Below are 20,621 nucleotides of genomic sequence, written 5' to 3'. Positions count from 1 at the left end.
AATATTTTTTAATTTAATATATCATAATTATATAAAACAAAATTTAGAAAATGTACATATTTTTATATTTATAAGAAGGACTACAAGAAGCCTAAATGATATATTTTTATAACCACAATGAATGTAAATAAAAATTTAAAATCACATAAGATTAAATAATTAATTATTTAAGCACAATAAATCTAAGTGACAAATTTAGAACCACAAGAGTTTAACTGATAAAATCATAAAATTAATGGGTGAAAATGAAGTTTTTCCAAAAGCGTAGCATTGATTAATAACGGTATAAATTCCAAAAACTATATTTCTAAAAAAGTATAACAAGAGTAGATAATTTTATAAATATACGGATTACAAATCATGTTCACCACCAGACTCTCTCAGTAAAGATCTGACAAACAAGTCTCCTTTTTCTTGAGTTCTTTTCTCCCTCGTTTACCAAAACTTAGGCATTTTCAAAACCAAAAATTCGGAAAACACCTGCAAACATCAAATGCAGAAAAGTTAACTGCAGCTTCTCTTATGAGTCTTGTGTTTCCAAAAAAAAGGAATATATATATATATATATATATATATATATATATATATATATATATAGAGGCAGGATCCTTTGACACCGGTGTCAAAGAAAAAGTTTGACACCTCATCTGAGTGCCGTTAGATTAAAAAAAATCAATGGTGTCACATGCTTACAAATCAGAATCGTTGATTTTTTTTAATCTAACGGCTCTTAGATGAGGTGTCAAACTTTTTCTTTGACACCGGTGTCAAAGGATCCTGTCTCATATATATATATATATATATATATATATATGGGTTTTATGTTTATCATTTAACATAATATAACTTCACTTTCCTACACACACATATTTTTCTTTTTCTTTCATCATTCCACTTTCTCTCTCCCTTTTGATGTGAGAGTTGGAAACAACACTTACATCATGTTACATGACACTAATAAAACCCTATATATATATATATATATATATATATATATATATATGTGTGTGTGTGTGTGTACCTTCATCAGCCTGATACTTGTTTTTGTCATCACCAGCATATGCAAGTAAATTGTATTTAGGATTCCACTCAACACTGTTCATGGCAGCCCTACAAGGAATCTGATGCACTGTTCGTCCAGTTTGAACATTTGACTGTTTCATAAAGTAGCAAACTTTTAATATCATCTTTTTATGCATATTACATTTCATAGATGAATAAAACCAATAGGTTTAGCAAAACACGTGTTTGTTAAAAAAGAATTATCAAAATTGTCATGCATAACTTACAATATCAATAAACAAGTCTTCACTTGCAGAAGCAATAAACTCCCCAGTATGGTTGAAACTAATTGTCCGGACAGGCCATCTGAGAAATATAACATGCCCCATTTTTCACAAGAAGCTAAATACAACAAAATATACCTGAAAAGCAAAAGCTGAATACATAGAAACCAAGAAAACTCACTCCAGCTTTGTAAATGTGCGTACACAGAGCATCTCTGAGATATCCCACAGGCTGACAAGGGAATCAGCACTCCCAACAGCAAAATATCTGTCTCAACTCAATAATATGAGGATATCTGTTTCTTATGTTCATATAGACACTAAACTATGGAAACTGAAGATATTCTACTGGGTGAAATGAAGAAAAACAAAATGCACTAATAGATCACTTTTATAATCAGATATATTCAAGTGCAATTACCAAGATTATAAATAACAAACACCAGAAACATACCTTCCTGTTGGGTCAATTGCAATGCAATAACAACCAGCTGTATGAGCCATGAGGGTCTCAAGAGGTCGAAGAGACGGGTAAGACAGTACTTCCACAGTCCCTAAGTAGGTGAGCATGTAATAAAATATAAGATATTTTTCTACTTCTACACCATACAAACCCAATGACACAAAATGTATTGAGTTGAGGTTCATATTTTAGAAGGCACCAAGTCAAAAAATGAACTCACCATTTCCTGTTGTTAGAAAGAACATCTCGCCTGTCATGTTCCAAGCAATCTCATTTACCTAGGAAAAATACAATGGAATCATTGAGTATATAGGAATTAATTTTTCTCAATAGAGTTAAACATCTGCCATTGTGTGAAACATGTACTAGGAAAAATACAATGGAATCATTGAGTATATTGAAATTAATTCTTCTCAATAGAGTTAAATATCTGCCATTGTGTGAAACACGAGTACAAGAAAGGTCACTTAAATAGTTAAGTTCATGTCTGTTTTCAACTGATTATCAGTTATACAACTAAACGGCAAGGCTGTGCAATTTTTGGTATTAAAATTAAGTAATCATGGATGGACAGTTATGACCTCCCGATAAATCAGGCATAAACAGCATCATAATGAACGATGTTGAAGGAGTTGGAACTTCAGGGGAGACAAAAGCCAACATAGAAGAAAACAAGAGCTAGAAACCAGAAAACACAGGTTTTGCAGAAAGTAAGGATAAGTGCTAGGGAGCAGGAGCAGGAGCATTATGGTGGTAATGCCTAATACCTCTACAGTCAAAAGATACTATATACTTATAATTTTCATACCTTTAGGAATCCAAACTTCTCTATCTAGGGTGATTTCTTATAACTAACATTGGTGTGGTTGTAAGTAAAAACATCATTCTCTGTATTTTTAACAGGCATATCAGGTTTCAAGGCATGGAAATTGCAAGTCACTCATATTCAAGCAATATGGAAGTCAAACAGAACAAAAATATGGAAATTCATGGTTAATTCTGGTGTTCTGCCAATTGACTGCAAATTTATATCAAATTATATAGCAATGTGTAATTTAAACTCCAACTAACAAACTCTTTATTGGACTGTAGATTTCAACTCCAATTCCTGAACATAGCTGGGTGGTTTAGAAGAGAAGAAAATGAAACTAACATAAGTTGTTTTAAGGTCAATGCATATTCACATTTTATGTACAATTTATAAGAATGTGGTATAAACTCAAGTTGCTCACAATTTTCAGGGTTCAATTTCATTTCTTAGCCTTAAAAATAAGCCTTAACAAACTGTCAGAAACAGATCAGACAGCAAGAATGAAGTATAAACTAGGTAATACCTCATAATTGAACTTACGCCTATGAATTGGTTTGAACTTCCGAACATCTAGTATTGTTAATTCATCATCCTACGAAAAACAAAATAACAAGGAAATATTTAGTAACTACAAAGCACAATGATTCCAGAACAAGAAACAATTCAAACATATGCAAGATATAGTAGATATTAACGTCTCCAGTCACAACATTTGTACTTCAGAGCTTTAAGCAAATGAAAGGGATTGTGTAACATACCCTATTTCCTACAGCTACATGAGTCCCATCAGGTTTGTAGGTGATGTTGATATTCTCACCACTAAGTTCTGCCTGTTGTGAGCATTTTCCACCTGCAGAAACCAAATATGAGCAGCTTTCCTTCAAACCCCCTCCCTGGCCCTCAAAGAATAATAAGTATTATCTGTTAATATATTTTTAGACTTACTTTAAGCTAAATCAAAAGGAGAAAAATTTAGCCTTTTTTTTTTCCTACTATTCATCAACAAAAGCATTTATCTTACCTATAGAAGTATTTTCAAATTAAGAATCCAATTGTTTGCTTAGTTCATTATCCATATATGGTTAATTGTGCATGGGATTAAGAGAATATAGCCATTAAATGCATTACAAGACAACCAAAATATAAAAGGCTATAAGAATTTTCCTCCCTTCTAATATCACAAAATAAGATAATTTGTAAAACTGGAATCACTTACTTCGAGCATCCCACAAACGAACAGTCTTGTCACCCGATGCAGTTGCAATCAGATCCGCATGTTTGGGGTCCCAGCATAGCTGATCCACACTATCAGTGTGACCCTTCAATTCAATATCTTTGACCTTACCCTATAATAAGCATCCCCCACCCCCCAAAACACACACACACAAAATGGAACAATCAAATTTCTAACCAAAAAATAGTGAGAAGGATAAAATCATTAACAATTACATAAAAGTCGCAGCCAGAAGTGGAAGAGAATCTCTAAGCAAAATGGTACCATAGTTCAGCTTCTCGATACCCCCCCCGCCCCATCTCACTTTTATAATGGGCTAATGTTTCATTTCTGAAAAGATGCAGAAGGAAAAACTCACAGTTGGCCTTAATTTACACTATAGCTTCACCAACAATTTCATTTCTGATCATACATGATTCAAAATGCTTCTTGATTTAATTCAAGAAGTCCTAATTTTCATAGATACATCCTCTCTGATAGTACGGTCAATTTGGATCATGGAAGGCAACCAAAGGGTGGTGATTCTTAGATACCCCTCATCCATTGATCTCAACTGATCCCTAGTCCTTCTCATACTAAGGCTGAACCTCTACATTATATTTTTCTCTTCTTTTGACCAACAGTTGTTAAGGATTAACCCTTGGTTAAGTCACATTCAAAAAAGTATCAACATCACATATGAAATGACATATTTACTGAAAGCCAAATCCTTTAGAGGTCATGTTATCTCATCCACCAAAAGTAAAAAAGAGAAGGACATAACTTAAAATTCATTAAAATTTCTTGCAGAAATTTCAAAGTGGTGAATTCAAACTAGATATCAATACTTAAGGGGTAAACAAACAGCAAACCTACCACATTTCTTTGTAAAACATGAACTTATGTTTTCTCCAATCAAATGACACCATCTCTATCTAGTTAAGCTGTCAGTTTTTACTCTATTAGCCCTAAATCCATATTCAGGTGGGACAAATAAAAATACTAGCCTAAGTCAAAGGCTAATATAAATGGTCTTTGCTCCTGTAATCCATGAAATAAAACAGTAAAATAATTTCCATTTGGAAATGAGTCAATTATAACAGACATAGTGTGATAAAAAAAAATAAAAAATAAGAACATGCTGAGGTATTGTTCTTCTAAGAGCTATTACCAGAAAGAACATTAACAGAAATTTTAGACAAAAAAAAAGACACAAAAATAGAATTTAGGAGTAAGCTTACATGCCCATGTTGCTCAATATGCCAGATTCGAGCAGTTTGATCCACAGAGCCAGAAGCAAGTTTTGTGCCAATGCAATTCCAGGCCACAGAGTGCACCTTTTGGAAAGGAAACAATAAAAAATACCCATTTCAGAATTGAAACAGAAACGTTGAGAGAGGGCTTGTTTTTCGCATAAACTGGGGTATTAAACCACAACAAGCATGAAAAGTTTTGAACTTTGAACTCGTTTACCATCAAAGAGAAAAGAAGAGGGAGAGAGAAAAAGAAAGAGCAAAAGGGTACCTTCTTCTTGTGACCCGAATACTCTCTGCTATGGAGATTCTTAAATTGGATTTGTTCCTCCATGTTGGAAGCAACGAATCTGAGGCACTTTTCTCAGACTTAAAGTAGAAAAATTCCCAGAGACTGTGATCGTTTTTAAGCAGTATCTGATGGTAGTCGAAACGCACAGAAAGTGTTTGTGTTTTTTTACCTTAGAATTATTACAGACTAAACCAATAGAAAAACAATTATGATTCCCGCGATAACAGAGCAAAATAGATATTTCTTATTTTCATTATATTTTTTACTCTGTTTTTATTTCCCTGTATTTTCACATCCTCCATCTAAACTGTTTTGAGGTAGGAAACCGGTGAAACTCGAATAATTCTATTAAAGAAAAAAAATATTTCTTGTATTTTTTTGGCCGAGTTATAATTTCTTAAATTTAAAATGAAATAAAAAATAAATTAATTATTCAAGTCTAAATTGTTATAATTTAATTAAACTCATGTAAATTCTTAAATAATAACGCCAAATATACGATTATTCGCTAGATCAATTATCTCCTTTGATTTTAAGAAACAATTTAATTTGTTAAAAGTGGGGATATAATTGTAAATTCACATTGGAAACAATAAATATAGTTGTTATGGACTGGATCAAGGAATTACACTTCTACTAGTGAATAAGCCTACAAGTAACCCCTTCTATAAATAAAGGGTTAAAGCTTCTCAGGTACACACTTTTAATCTATTTACTCTTGCTGTCAACACTGAGCACACACACTCACGTCTTGACTATAAGCCTATTGTTTGTCCCCAGTGATTGATATATTGGCCTTGAAGCAATTAGATATTTCTCTCATAGATATCTCTGAGCGCATACCTATACGGTAATACTCACAGTCTACCTAGGATCAAACAATGGCGCCGTCTGTGGGGAACAGTAAATTTCGAATCCCACTCCGCGATGACAAACACTTATGGAATAGCAGGCAATACTTAGCCCCATCCTCAGCATCAACCCGCCATCGATCAACTCCAGGATGTAGGCAATCCAGTATTGGTGGAGGTGGAGGTAGGCGAGGCTGGGACTGAAACAATGTTGATCATAAGTCGAGGTGACCCTGCGCCAAATCAGGCACTTCAGCCCCCTGGGATGAACAACTCGGAATTGACAACCATATTGCCAACAAGGCCCTTAACACTATCTTGTTAAGGATATAAGAGATGGAGGACAAATTCCTAGCACGACAAAGACAGGATTCTTAGAGGATGGAAGCCTTGGAAGACAGGCTACGAAACCAGAATATCAACAATCAAGCCGAACAGGAAGGCCAGAACCAAGGAGATAGTAATGGCCGAGGTACTTAGGACGAGACTCATAACGATGATGGAGGTCGGGGTAATGGCCGAGATGCCAACAACGATAACTTTCATGATGACGAAGACGCAAATGATAGCCTGTTCACTGAGAGGCTCATGAACATGGCAATTCTACCGAGGTTCAAGAAGGCCAAAACGCCTCCCTATGACTGGAGTCAAGATCCTGAGGCCCATCTGGAGGCTTTCAAGACGAAGATGCTCTTTAACTGGATAACTAGACCCATCAAGGCCAGAATCTTAGCAACTACTCTGACAGGTCAGGCAATGACATGGATCATGAGGTTGCCCTGGAACTCGATTGATTCATTCGAGAACCTCGCTAGCACATTCCATCTGAACTTTGCTACCAGTAAAGCCCATCCTATGTCGACCTATGCATTAGGTCGAATTCGACAAAAGGAAGGAGAAACGTTGCAAAAGTATCTCGACCGTTTCAAGGAAGCTGCACTCAAAGAGCGAAACTTAACTAAAGCAGTCCATCTGCAACTAATTATCTCGGGACTGGATGGCGAATCCCCTCTGGCCAAGTCAATGATTTGGAGGAATTCAGACGAAGGTCGAACAAATACATTGACGTGGTGAAGATCGAGGCTGAAGCCCAGGTCGCCAAAGCCCAAACAAGAAGAATATGGATAAAGATTGGCAGGGACCAAAAAAGGCAGCTGGATCCCACAATAAAAGACCAGATGAACGCTTCTCAAGAACTAAGTTTGACAGTTATACACCTCTCAATGTTTCCAGATCTCGAATGTGGAGAGAGGTTTCCCAGACCGAGCTGCGTAATGTCGAAAGACATAGGCCCATCAGGAATAAGGGCGGTTTGGACCGACCTAAATATTGTGCCTTTCACGATGCCAATGGCCATATTACGGATGAATGCTGGGACCTTCGAGATGTTATTGAGAAACACATTAGGGAGGAAAAGTTGAAGCAATATCTCATCCGTACTCAAGGAAAGAAAAATAACAAGCGCAAGTAGCGAAGTCGTAGAAGGAGCCCAAACCCAAAAAGGGGACCGGAGTCCCAAAATAACTCAGAATCTTTTGAATTTAAATGATCTTATAATTGTGGAACTATTGTTGCAAATTCAAACTACGTTTACGTTAACGGGACTGCCCAGGTGGCGCTGACATGGCACAAGTTCCGTCAGTATCATTAACAAGACTAGTCCCGTCAATACTAGTGACGTGTTTGGCTGTGTTAGTTTAGAAAAACTTATCCAATTAGCTTTAACTGGACAATTCTGTTGCTCAAAAGTCGTAGAATGGTGCTTTAGCTGGGAGAATGATCAATTTACTCTCATTTTAAAAATTATTTATCAATCTACTATATTTTCAAAATTATGCATCAAGTTATCGCCGTTAAGTACATTTGGTATTTAATCAAACTATTGATATCACCTTGTACTAATGAATTGGCTACAGGGGCCTATGGCCTAGTCTATATTAGGTCAAACTTGGCCTATTACAAATAGTCAAATAAAACAAGTCCAAACTTTTAAAAAAACATATTTAGAAAGCAAGTCATAGGCTCTTTGTACATGTCGGGCCTATAAGCCTACAGGCCTGGCTATATGATATTATTTATTTAAATAAAATAAATAAAAATTATTTTAATAATTCTGAATAATAAAGTAATATTATTTTAGTTATTTTTTTTAATTGCTAAATGTTTAATAGGCTTAAACATGTTAACAGGCCTACGTCATGTTTTTTAAACATGTTAACAAGCCTAAGTCAAGTTTATTATTTTTTAAATAGAGGTCAGACTAGACTTGTAATTTGGGGCCTATACAGACTAACAGGCCAGACCAAATATAAGTTTTTTTTTTAACACATGTCTAATCTATTTAAGACAGAGCTTAGCCTAGTATAATCTATTTACACCCCTATTAATGAAGATTCGTTAAATTTATTTGAATTTCCTTGGTCATCAAATTACTATTCGTAAGTATCAAATTGAATACTGTATTTAATAGTTAGAACCAATACACCAACTACCGTTACCATACCTAGTAGGTTTGTTTATGTTTTAAATGAGGCAATATTGTTATTTATATTACCCTAGGCAGTGGTGAAAAGCCTTGGGGAAAACGAGGTAATGGTGATTTTGGACAACCACATGACCCAGCCGAGGTGCTGCTGCAGTAACACTGACGGAAATGGGTTCTTTGGGGACCAGTATTTTGATCCAGATCTCTGGATTATGGGACTTACCAAGATGACCACCATTTTCAATGGGGTCACTAATGTGGTAGGCATGAGCTTGAGAAATGAGCTACGAGGTCCCAAACAAAATCTTAATGATTGGTAGAGGTAAATTGTTTTTGGGTTAGGCCTAGCTCAATTTATCATCCACGTTTTAATACATGAATGATAAATTATTTTCAAGCAAAGTCACACTACTATTGTATTTTGATACGTGGAATGAAAAATATAGTTAAGCATGGAATGAAGTAAAGTTACTTTTTGAGTAGGAAAGGGAAGTGGTAAGGAGATTAATTAATAATATATTGGTTTCATCCTATATTTTCATTGTTAAATATCTAAATAATAATAGGGTAATATCTCTCTCTTGTAACTTGAGAAATTTTATTTTCCTTGCAGAGACAAATTTACGTGGAATCTCTTGTAAAGAAAAAAAGTATTTTTTCGATGAGTGTGCTGGAGAAATTTTGTCTCTCTTATTTCACAAGAGACATATTACCCATAATGATATAGCAGATTTATTCTAATATTCTCAATTCCATTTTATTTCTTCCATTGAAAGCCTCAAACCAAACATGGCAAATTGGCAATAATAATTATATGGGAAAAGTGTTTGTCCTCTTTTAAATGACAGATTTTATATCCTTTCACTTTCACAAAGAGGTGGGACTCACAACTTTATATTTTTCTGTTCACTCTCTGTTCTCCTTTATCTATCTCTTTCTCTCACTTAAAATGACACAACTTTATATCCTTTAAAATGATATACATTTTTCTCTAATTATATTGTTATGATCAATAGGTACATGTAAAAAGGAGCAAAAGCCGAGCATGCTGCAAACCCAAATGTTCTTGTCATTTCTCTCGGGTCTAAATTTCGACACAAACTTAGCATTCCTTGGGAACTAGCCAGTGAAACTGAGCTTCAATGGGAAACTAGTATTCGAGGTGCATTGGTATAGTTTCAGTGACGGTGAAGCATGAAAATCAGGGAATCCAAACCAAATGTGTGGCCAAGTTACATGGAACATGATGACACAGTCATGGTTCTAATTGGACCAAGGATGGCCATTGTTTGTTAGTGAGTTTGGGGTGGACTTGAGAGGTACCAATGTAAACGACAACAGGTACCTCAGTTGCTTCATGGCAATGGCAGCTGAGCTTGACTTTGATTGGGCCTTATGGACACTTGTTGGCAGTTATTACATTAGACAAGGTGTTATTGGAATGATCGAGTATTATGGTCTTCTCAATTCGGACTGGACCCAGCTTAGGAATACAAGTTTCTTACAAAGGATCTATCACATTCAACTTCCTTTTCGAGGTATATCGATGGTAGTTAAAATCTTAATTTATCATTATATTTTTATATTTTTGTGATTTTTTTTATCAAAATATTTTTATCAATATTTCAAGTGCTTTTACATTTTTATATTACGATTTTTATCCTGATTTTATGTTTTTATGTAAAATTTCATTTTTAACCAGCTTGGGTATAACCAAAAAATAAAAAAAAGAAAAGCTTTGGTATATTTTGTTATACCGTATGTTACTGTTTATAATGATTGATTCATCCTGTATAGGTTGGATTAAATTGAAGTAATTCTTAGACAAGGATTAAAGTATGTTAAGTAAATTTTATATGGGTTTTATTAATCTCCTTTTGCATAAGATGGGTATCTTATGTTGTAGAGAGAAACTGGGTGGGTCCCACAATTACAAGAAAAAAGAAAAAGAAAAAAAAAGTGAGGTGCGAAAATCGAAGTGAGAGAAAATGAGATAAGTTACCCCATGTAAAAGGAGAATAATATTTCCCATTTTATATATCCTAGTCCTTGTTGTAATTGTATTCCTCATGACATGACATGCAGGGACAGGCTTATGAGAAGCCAAACCATATAGGTTGGGTATAACCATGTATTTGTAATAATTGCATATGGACAGGTAATTCTCTGATTCATATTTCACAGTTCACACGGTTGGTTGAGAGGTACACTTTTAAGTACTTTGTATCTACATCAGTCATCTTAAGTCTCATATCATAAATTAAGAAACTGCGGTACTTTATTTGTAACATGCAAGCATAGTTTCATTTGGTTTGCCTTGGTAATGCTAATATCTACTGTAGCTCATGATATCATAATTTACATCTTACCAGCTGCACAAGAAAACTAAATGCCCTCAATTCTGTCAATGCTACGATAAAATATTATTAGTCTATTATAGACATCCCTTGCTTCTGCCCTGTGGTTGGGCTTCAAAAACTGATACACAGCATGTTGCCACAGGTGACCCGAAGCATCGACACACAACATGGCCACTTAAGTCCACAGGAACAGAAGGCAGTAGATGCAAACGTAAAAGCAAGGTAAGTTTCTAGTTTTCTCTCATGTGTAGTACTATTCTGCATTCTTATATTCCTTTTAAATTGCAGTGAGTATCCACTGTCAATAGTTTTGGCGGGAGTTAGAGATGGATCATGGGATATGATGAGGGAATTTGATGATAACATCCCTTCTCGAGCATTTGACAATTTCTAGGTTTTGTGTAACTCCCTTAGCCTTTTTTACTTGCCATATTGAAATCTTCTTATTATGCTGAAATGCTATGTTTTTATTTGTGGCCGGATGTAGTTTGTGAATTTAAACAACAAAAATGCCATATTGAAGTTACTCATTTACAAAAATGCTATATTTTTATTTGTTGTAATTGTATTCCTCAACTCTCCTTTAAACAACTTCCTTTCTCCCTAAACTTTCTTCTACAAAAAAAAAAAAAAAAAAAAAAAAGCCAACAAAGTTTGACAACCATCAATAATGAACAGATGCATTTGACAACAAATTAGACTGTAGGCTCTTTCCCTCTGGCTCTTGAAGGAACTTCTTATCTTCTATGTAAGACTGTATTTCCACAACAGTCCTTGTCAATTCTGGTACTTGCCGTGATTTCAGCTGAACTAAAAAGTTCTCATAGATGACTTTCAGCATCTTTAAGAATTGAGATTTATATCTTCTATAGAGAGCAAATCCAGCCATCTGAAAAAGTAAGAATTTGTTAACCTTAGAAGATGTATATAACAAAGCACTTCAACATTCTAAATTACTTACTTGCAAGAATGCATTGAGCGAAACAGCTGTATATTGATTGGCTGGGAGAGCATTCAAGAACCTTGCAAGCCATGCCCAACCTTCTTGCATGCCATGCAAATTTTGAACGTTTGGAATTTCAGTCTGTTAAAGGAAGCATGGAAAACAGATCAAATGAGATCAGTGAGATGAGAAACAGTTGGTCCATGTAAATTTGTTAAAAATTTGAGACAATCATGACAGACCTGAACCAGTGCACCATACACCTTCATGTATGATTCTAACCGCTCTAAATAATTTTTTGTACTCTCCATCTTTCCATCATCTTCTCGATAACCAATACTTCTGAAGTATGCCTCTTCTGATTGAAAGGTAGCCTGACGGGGGAAAATTAAGAAACCAGATTCAATAATGTAAGTACCCCATGTCTATAAAATTATATTTAAAGAACACATCCGCGAGCATATATTATCAGAATAAACAATTATCCTCCATCCATGAGTAATATTATATATTGAGTTAAAATATTCAAGGCAGTGAAGAATTAGCACTAGTAAGAACTAAACAAAAATTTCTCTTATATATCTATCCTCATCCAATATTGCAAAATTATGCTTTTTGCAGTAATTTATCTTTCTCTGTAGAAATGTCATTGTTATATCAAAAAGTTGGATAGCTAATGTTTACGTTATAGCAGTTAAAGCAAAATCTTATTGCTTCTCTCAGAGATAAAATGGACTCAAACCTCTTATTTAGGCAAAATGTGGTATAAAAAGGACGAATAAACGAATTTTAGGTAGCAAAAGTGTTTCTTCCTTCAAATTGAGTTTAAAGAAAGTTAAAATATATTAACTGTCTCCTCAACAAATCAACTATACCACAATCTATTTAACATGAGGCTAGGAAACTAGACAAAAAGAATAAATGGCTCAGCAATGTTCTCATGTTATATCAAATTACTTTTTTGTAAACCATGTGCTTTGGGACGGTGTATAGGCAGGCCCTGTGAAACTCAGCCAGCAAAACATCCATTGCCTGTGGGACCTGCCTTGCAAATGAAAAATAATTAAAACCAAAAGCAAATAAATTATTATTATTCCTTGAAGGCTTGATTCTATACCATCCTCCTAACTAATCCTAAAGGCTAGAAATTAAACTTGTACCTGAGATGTAACGAGAACAATGACATAGGCACTTGCAAAGGGAGCATTACCAGGGATTCCACAGCATGAAACAACCTGTGAAGTGCGTTGTCACTTGTCACAAACAAATTCATTTACTAACAAACATAGACGGTAACAAATTCTACCATATCTCACTAGTTTTTGTTCCTCGTTTTGAATATTTTTAGCCAATTTCAGCCAAATGTTTTTTGATCACAAATATTTCCAAATACCTCTTTTAAGGATTTTAAAATAAAAAGGTTTTATACAGACTAGTCATAATTTAGAGCTTTAACATTTTAATTGCTGTATACTTTTTCCTTTTATTTGCTATCTTCCATAATCCATATACCACTAACGCAAAAAATAAACAAATAAACCCAATTATAAGATTAGTCTATTGTTTGTCATATGATCTTTGTTCTAGTCCAATAAAGCAGAAAGAAACTATAACAAGAGAATGGCTAACCTTTTTAGCAAATATCTCAATGCCAATTGATTGAGGACATCGAGGATCATTCAAAAGTTTAATGAGATCACTTGCTTTTGACCTACATAATGTTCAAAAGAGTAAATAGACGTGCAAAACTAATACCCTGTTTAAAGGATTTGGATTGCCTTTATTTGGAATTAAAGAAGTGCAAGAATGATAAATTGATAATCAGCATTATGCATAGTGAAATTAAAATATTCACTTCACCTAACACTGTCTCTTGTGCCCCTTATTTGCCTTATCAACCGCGAAATATGACTCTCATGGCGGGTATAATCCTGAACAGATGTTGACACAAAGAAACGAGTTATCTCATCAAAATCAAGAGTGTGCTAATGGGCAAGTTAGTCTTCAAAATGATGAAGGGCAGAAGCAGATTTCTTGTGATATAAAACAGTTCTGCAGAAATTTCATGCCTCAGACATGTAGGTGCTAATAAAAACCATGAAAAATATACATTATATTATCTAGAACAACATTCAATTAAAAAATATGATAACAAACGAAAGGCAAAATCAACAAATAATTCGTATTGCTTATTGCATGTAGTATAATAAACTAACAGCCTTGAGATAAACAGATGCAATATCTAATTATTATTACCATGTTAGAACTTGATCTTATCACTTGGTTTCTCTCAGATAGCTCTTTCAATTTCTGTAGTCTCCCATGCTCTAGATTTGAAGCACTTGCAGCAGCTCGGTATACATTACCTAAAGATTGTGTAGGCCAGTTGAAATCTCAGATGATAAAACAATATAAAAACTAAATACTAATACATAGATCTAGACATGAAATGCAAGGGAATACCCACATGCACTATAAATTAACACCAATTGCACCAAAGCCTTACAACGTTAGAAGGGGTTCCATATTTCAATGGTTTTTTTACAGCAAAGATTTTAAATAAATAAAGTGTATGAAGGAAACTTTAGTAGTTAACAATGTGGTGACTAATTATAAAATATAAGATTCAAATGTCTTAAATGACACCAAATTTGTTGCTTATGCAGATAGCTTCATCAAATAAATGTTGATGACACAGGGAAGAAGTAAACTAATTTCACTAGCATAGAAATATAGGGGAAAAAAACAATTTTCCAACTAAATAATAGTCAAATAAAAAAGAGAAGGCAAAGCGTTCCTGAATATCAGATGTGGGAAAACAGGTAAACTTCAACATTGGCTAGTAAATTCTAAATGTGAAAGAATATGAAAAAAAAGAAAACCAATACCAGATTCCTTGGTTTTAACATTTGATAGGCTTGATGCAGTATCTGAATTGACACTTTTGGAATTTTCAGTAACATTCCTTTCTATAGCTTCCTTTTCTGCTCTTCTTTCAGCTTCTGCTGCTGCTCTTTTTTCAGCTTCCAATGCAGCTTGTTTTGCTTCCTCTGCTCTAAGTTTGGCCTGCACCCACAAAATTGAAAAATAATGAATGAAAGAGCATTTGCGCTAAAGCTTCTATAAAGAAAATTATGTACTAAAAAAAAATTGGCAAGGTAAGTGTCAACTAACAAGATACAAATAGTGGTGGACACATGAATATCTGTGAAAATATTACCAAGTCATAGGCTAGTAGCAGGTCAAGCAATGTACAATCCAAACCAATGCAACACTAAATTTATTTGTGGCAGTTTAGGACTCTCAGAACATCATTGTAACAAAAAATAAGTAAATAAAAATAAAGAAATAGTAAACCAATAGACTTCATATAAAAAACATGCATTTGCAATTGTAAACAGGTGATAATTAACCTCATTAAGCATCGGCAGCTTCAACTCAAATGAAATTTGAAACATATATATTTTGCCAAATAATACAATCAACTAAAAGATAAAGTTACGGTACCTCTGCTTCAGCTTTAGCCTTTTCTTGCTGCTGCTTTTCCTCTTGCAAAGCAGCCTTTCTCTTGGCATCTTCAGAAGCTGCATCACTTCTTATTTTCCTTTCTTCTATTTGTGATTTGAGTTCACGGTCACGTTGAACAGCTGTCAAGTGATTATCAAGTGCTTCTGCACTGCAAAAATTGGGAGATAAACATCAGTTTCTTCATTTTCAACTAGTTCAAATATAGCAACTAATAACTATCTCACTAGAGAATAAACGAAAAGGAGAAAAATGTTTTGGGGGTGGAGAACAAATAGAAAACATACTATGCATGTCAAATTTAGTTATGAAAATGAGAAATAGCATCAATATAAAAGCACAATCAAGTTCAATATTCATAAAAATGTATTCATCAAATAAAATCAGATTCCACAGCTTTAAATTAGTGTGCATCCTGACGGTTTGTCTTCCTCCTATAAAAAAAATTAAACATGTATCCTTTCAACAGTATTTTTGTGAAACATATCATGCTCCAGCGCAAACAAATGGTAAAAATAATAATATTAATACTTAATGGATATCCACAAATGGCATGACACATTAACAAAATCATTTCATGCAAATAATCCATAGTTCAAAGCTCTCATAAAACACATTGATAACGTGAACATAATACTAGAGTAGCCTGCCTTGTCCATAACAATTCATAGTCATTGCTTATATTAAAGTCAGACAAGACAGATATGTGAAGGAAAGAATCATATTGGCTAGAAAAGTAAAAAAGGGGTGAGGGGGGACCGTGACATCTTACATCCAGCGCTGATATTGAGTGTCAAAATTTTTATCCGATTCCTGCCTTGTTTCTTTATATTTCTCAACTTGAAGAAGGGCAGAAGTAGAATTCTGACTTTCATTCACAAGAGCTGTCTCCAATGCTGAGATCTTATTCCTAATTTCATCCTGTCAATCCAGAAGATCAGAAACAAGTCTACTATACAGCGTATAACAAAACCATGAGTTTGTTTTGCAATTTGCTATGCATTATATGGTGATCAAGAATGCCCAGTTAGGTAACTAACAAGTGCATTGATATCAACACGATCACTCACCTTAACCCTGACCTGATGTTCATGGGTCAACTCAAACAAGGCACCTTCTACCTCTCCCACATCATCCATCAGTTGCATTTCAAAACCAGAGGCATCGTCAGAATCATCATCACTGTCACTGAAACACCCGAGGAAGTGCAAATGTTACTCTCAAAACACCCAATGGAGAAAAATTCAACTGAATCAACAAACAATATGAATATAGGGTTCAAAATTGACATTTTTTATTATTCAAAATTGGTGAATAAAGCTAGGGTTTAAGAAATAGACACCTCAGATAAAGTTCATCACAAGTAATACGTTTGCCAGCAACAACTAAAGATCTGTCATCATCATCATCGTCGTCCTCACTCTCAGTGTCCTCCATCTCATACTCGTAGGCATGCAGTACAAAGGATTTCGCAATTTCATTCCCACTAGACAAGTCCCAAACATTGAATTGATTTATTTAATCGACAGCAACATGTGCATGGAGAAATAAAAGAAAGAATTAAAGTACCTGGATATTGTTTTATCCAAAGGCCAGGGTTTGGTAGAAGAAGTAGCGAGCTTGATCTCCAAAGCATCAAGCTCCGAAACAAGAGCATCAAAGCTCCAATCAGGTTCAGGGTCAAAAGCAATGCCATCAACTCTTTGCGATAAAGGAAGACCCAATTTCAAAGCTCCCCTGCAAATAACATAATGAATTAAAATTCATCTCCCTCGATACGAATCAAAACCAGGAAGCAAAAAAATAAATAAAAAAATCTTACATTTGCGATAACCGAAACGACTTTCCGGCAACAAGAGATTTGGTTCGAGACAGCGAAGAAAACAAAGCAGAGTTGCCTGGATAGGTAGTACGTTTGTTAATCAATAGGGAAAACGACAACTATGATCGGAGAGAGAGAGAGAGGAGAGTGGGGATTGAACGATGCTGATGGAGGCTGAAAAAGCAAAAACATTATAAACAAAATTAAATAGAAGGGTTAGTTTCATAAATTAACCTTGCCAGCAATACGTTACCGTTAACCAAATATCTATGCACTTTGTTTTTCTTCTTTAACCTAACAAATTTTCTTACCCGCACATGTTCAAGGTAAGTACCATCATTCAGAAATTAAAATAAATATAACACACATATTGATGTAGGAGTGACATGAGAAATAATTTCTTCAACGACATGAGAAAATATTTCCCCAATAACTATATATATATATATATATATATATATATATATATATAAAGTTAAGCCATTTAAAAAATTTCCTTTAAAATAAATTTTGAATTCGAAATTTTAAAATAAATTAAAAGGAAAAATAGTTCATCCTTAATTGCCAGGGAAACATTTGTATTAATATTGCATTGCTTTCTTAAATTTGATTTTAAATTTTGAATTTTAAACTTGGGTGGAAAAAGATTTGAATAATTGTGGTAACAGATAACTCATTTAATGTCTTACTACTTTCTACATTTGAATTGTTAAATTATTATCTCACTACTTTCTTAAAATTTGATTTTAAGTTTTGAATTATAAACTTGATATAAGTGGGAAAAGATTTGAACAATTATGGTGGCAGACAGCTCATTCAATGTTCCACTACTTTTTACATTGGAATTGTTAAATGTGTATATTATTTCAATCTGTATTTAATTTAAAAAAAATTCTTTAATTACGTGTATAAATAGGATCATGCATGGCAGATTTTTGCTCCATTTTTTTCTTTTGTTGCTTCAGTAGTAATATCCCAATGCTTTTTTAAATTTCGAATTTTAAACTTGATATAAGTAGGAAAGAGTTCAAAATTACTTGGTGGCAAACATTTGTATTAATATCTCACTTTTTTTAAAATTTCGAATTTTAAACTTGATATAGGTGGGAAAAGAGTTACATATTTTTTTTGTGCCAGACAACTGTATTAATATTCCACTGCTTTCTACATGGGAATTGTTAACCCTATTATTGCTGCATTAAAAAAACATTATTATGTTAAAAATAATAATAAATATTTTGTAAAAAAATAAAGTTATTTCACATATAAATAGAATGTGTTACTAGGTCTTTTCATTTGGTTATTAGCTTCTGTGCACACATTTCTTCTCTTCTCTTCTTTATCTATTTATCTTCTTCATCTTCTCAAGCTGTTCTTCTATTAAATGAACATGTGATATTTTTCGTTTTTTTTTTGCAGCTCTGTTGTAGAGCAAAACTGATGGAATGATTTGGAATCACTAAGATATGTACTTCTGTAATTCCTCAGAAGAAAGTATGACATTCTTCTCTATCTACTTTTCTTCTACAAGTATTTTCTCTATAATTCTTATTATTTATATTTGCTGTAGCAGTTGAGAACGAAATATTCTTGCCCTCATGCGGACAAGGTTAAAGAGTTCCTAATGGTATTGGATTTAACATTTTGATGAACTGACACTAAAATTTTGATCCATTATTTCTATCTTTCTTATATACGAATTATTTTAAATGCAGGACCCACGTAAATTTGTTGTAGCTGCTTTTGCCGCACCTGCTGCAGATTCTAGTGCTTCCCTGCTGCTGTCGCGCCAAGGAAGAGGAAAAGAAAGGAGCCCACTGAAGAATTTGACGATGACATAGGTTTCAGTTTGTTTGACTAATTTATGTTTGGTTTTCTTCGAGTTTGGTTTAAGTGTATTTTGATTTTGCTTTGTTATCATTCTCGGTGTTATTTTAAGTTTGCTGTTGTTTTCATATTGCATTGTAAAATCATGTCACAAACAAAAATTATTGGGAAGGTAGGAGAGAGTTCAACATTATTTAGTGGCACACATTTGTATTAATATTCCACTATTTTTTAAAATTTTGAATTTTAAACTTTATGTAAGTGGGAAAGAGTTCAAAATTATTTGGTGGTAAACATCTGTATTAATATCTCACTGTTTTTTTAAATTTTGAATTTTAAACTTGATATAGGTGGCAGAAGAGTTTAACATTTTTTGGTGGCAGATAGCTATATTAATATCCCACTACTTTCTACATGAGAATCTATTAATGCTGCATAATCTTAAAAAAATAATAAATATTTTGTAAAAAAACAAAATTATTTCGTGTATACTATTAAGGGGAGGGTTATACTTACCACCAGTAAGTTTATCACCTTTACAACCAATCTAATTATTGTTAGATTAGAATTAAATCTAACGGCTCATAATTATCCATTATAATCTTAATTTTTCTCTCACATTCCCTTCCTGTCTCTCTCTAGGTTTCCATCCTTTCTTCATCCTTACAGTCTCTCTCTCACTAGCACTCTATCGAAATTCAAGATTTGTTCCCATTTGTTAACATATTTCATGAATCCGTTTATGATACCGGTGGGAGGGTATTATGAATTCGTTTTTTTATTATGAATTATTAGTGCCATTATACAATTCATTATTTGTCGCCCTAAACCTCATACCAACGACGTTGACAACGATTTTCCTTTGAAGAAACTCATGGCTGCCAAGGAGAATTATCAATTAGCACACAAAATATATTGTATTATGAATAATTAATGAATAGTGAATAATGAATAGTATTTGAGAGAGAATTATCAATCAACATATACATATAACGGTTCGGGATGAATAATGAATTGTAGTAGAGAGGTGATTCTCAAACCTATAAAGAGAGACAGAGAGGGGAGGAAACCTAGAGAGAGACAGAGAGGGAATGTGAGAGAAAAAAATTAGAATTATATGGGATAATCATGAACCGTTAGATTTACTTCTAATCTAACGGTGATTAAATTGGTTGTAAAGGTAGTAAACTTATCTGGTGGTAAGTATATCCCTCCCCTACTATTAAAGCATTCAAAATACTAAGAGTTTTCATATTTGCTCTCCATATTGAGAAACACTTTCATTACACACAAAGATGGAAATAAATATAACCGTTGGATCCACAGTCGATCTAACGGTGAAATTGATTGGTAGTGACATTGGTAGTAACACTAATTGGTTGTTACAATATCCTATCCCAAAATCATATTATGTTGAAAATAGAGACGAAAAAATTTTCCGTCAAAACTAGAAACGAAATTAGAGACGAAACAAGATTTTGTTATAACTA

General features: G+C 33.7%; 2 protein-coding genes and 1 pseudogene across 2 annotated transcripts; 1 reads left to right on the top strand and 2 right to left on the bottom strand.

Moving 5' to 3' along the window:
- Positions 1-243: 243 nt before the first annotated feature.
- LOC133310497 (THO complex subunit 3) lies at positions 244-5,522 on the bottom strand. Its single transcript, XM_061511429.1, has 11 exons — positions 5,298-5,522; positions 5,015-5,110; positions 3,777-3,906; positions 3,319-3,410; positions 3,084-3,152; positions 1,970-2,027; positions 1,741-1,840; positions 1,468-1,554; positions 1,290-1,368; positions 1,022-1,154; positions 244-480 (listed from the first exon to the last, which is right to left on the bottom strand). Exons 1-11 carry the CDS (start codon positions 5,358-5,360, stop codon positions 446-448), a joined length of 942 nt encoding a protein of 313 aa, XP_061367413.1. The 5' UTR covers positions 5,361-5,522; the 3' UTR covers positions 244-445.
- A 1,767-nt stretch (positions 5,523-7,289) lies between these two features.
- LOC133310472 (glycosyl hydrolase 5 family protein-like) lies at positions 7,290-11,408 on the top strand (annotated as a pseudogene).
- A 99-nt stretch (positions 11,409-11,507) lies between these two features.
- On the bottom strand, positions 11,508-17,449 carry LOC133310495 (mRNA export factor GLE1-like). The gene is made up of 15 exons (XM_061511426.1): positions 17,305-17,449; positions 17,052-17,219; positions 16,825-16,968; positions 16,553-16,670; positions 16,255-16,403; positions 15,465-15,633; positions 14,846-15,023; positions 14,214-14,323; positions 13,818-13,888; positions 13,587-13,668; positions 13,118-13,192; positions 12,915-12,998; positions 12,200-12,331; positions 11,976-12,098; positions 11,508-11,903 (listed from the first exon to the last, which is right to left on the bottom strand). Coding segments are annotated over exons 1-15 (1,830 nt in total). The 5' UTR covers positions 17,307-17,449; the 3' UTR covers positions 11,508-11,678.
- Between the last annotated feature and the right edge of the window lie 3,172 nt (positions 17,450-20,621).

The sequence above is a fragment of the Gastrolobium bilobum genome, unplaced genomic scaffold (assembly GCF_033153095.1).
Source record: "Gastrolobium bilobum isolate Gb01-03AN ecotype WA unplaced genomic scaffold, APGP_CSIRO_Gbil_v1 utg441, whole genome shotgun sequence".
Lineage (NCBI taxonomy): Eukaryota > Viridiplantae > Streptophyta > Magnoliopsida > Fabales > Fabaceae > Gastrolobium > Gastrolobium bilobum.
Note: the sequence above shows the minus strand (reverse complement) of the source record. Positions and strands in the feature narration are given on the sequence as shown.

What these genes read in the sequence shown, in the direction of transcription:
- LOC133310497 (XM_061511429.1), bottom strand. Translation starts at nt 5,360, where the DNA reads ATGGAGGAACAAATCCAATTTAAGAATCTCCATAGCAGAGAGTATTCG. An exon ending in AAGACTTGTTTATTGATATT is followed by an intron (nt 1,155 to 1,289) that starts GTAAGTTATGCA and finishes TTTATGAAACAG; the next exon opens with TCAAATGTTCAAACTGGACG. An exon ending in CAAGTATCAGGCTGATGAAG is followed by an intron (nt 481 to 1,021) that starts GTACACACACAC and finishes TGATGTTTGCAG; the next exon opens with GTGTTTTCCGAATTTTTGGT.
- LOC133310495 (XM_061511426.1), bottom strand. An exon ending in AACATCAGGTCAGGGTTAAG is followed by an intron (nt 16,404 to 16,552) that starts GTGAGTGATCGT and finishes CTGGATTGACAG; the next exon opens with GATGAAATTAGGAATAAGAT. An exon ending in TTGTTCTCGTTACATCTCAG is followed by an intron (nt 12,999 to 13,117) that starts GTACAAGTTTAA and finishes TTTGCAAGGCAG; the next exon opens with GTCCCACAGGCAATGGATGT.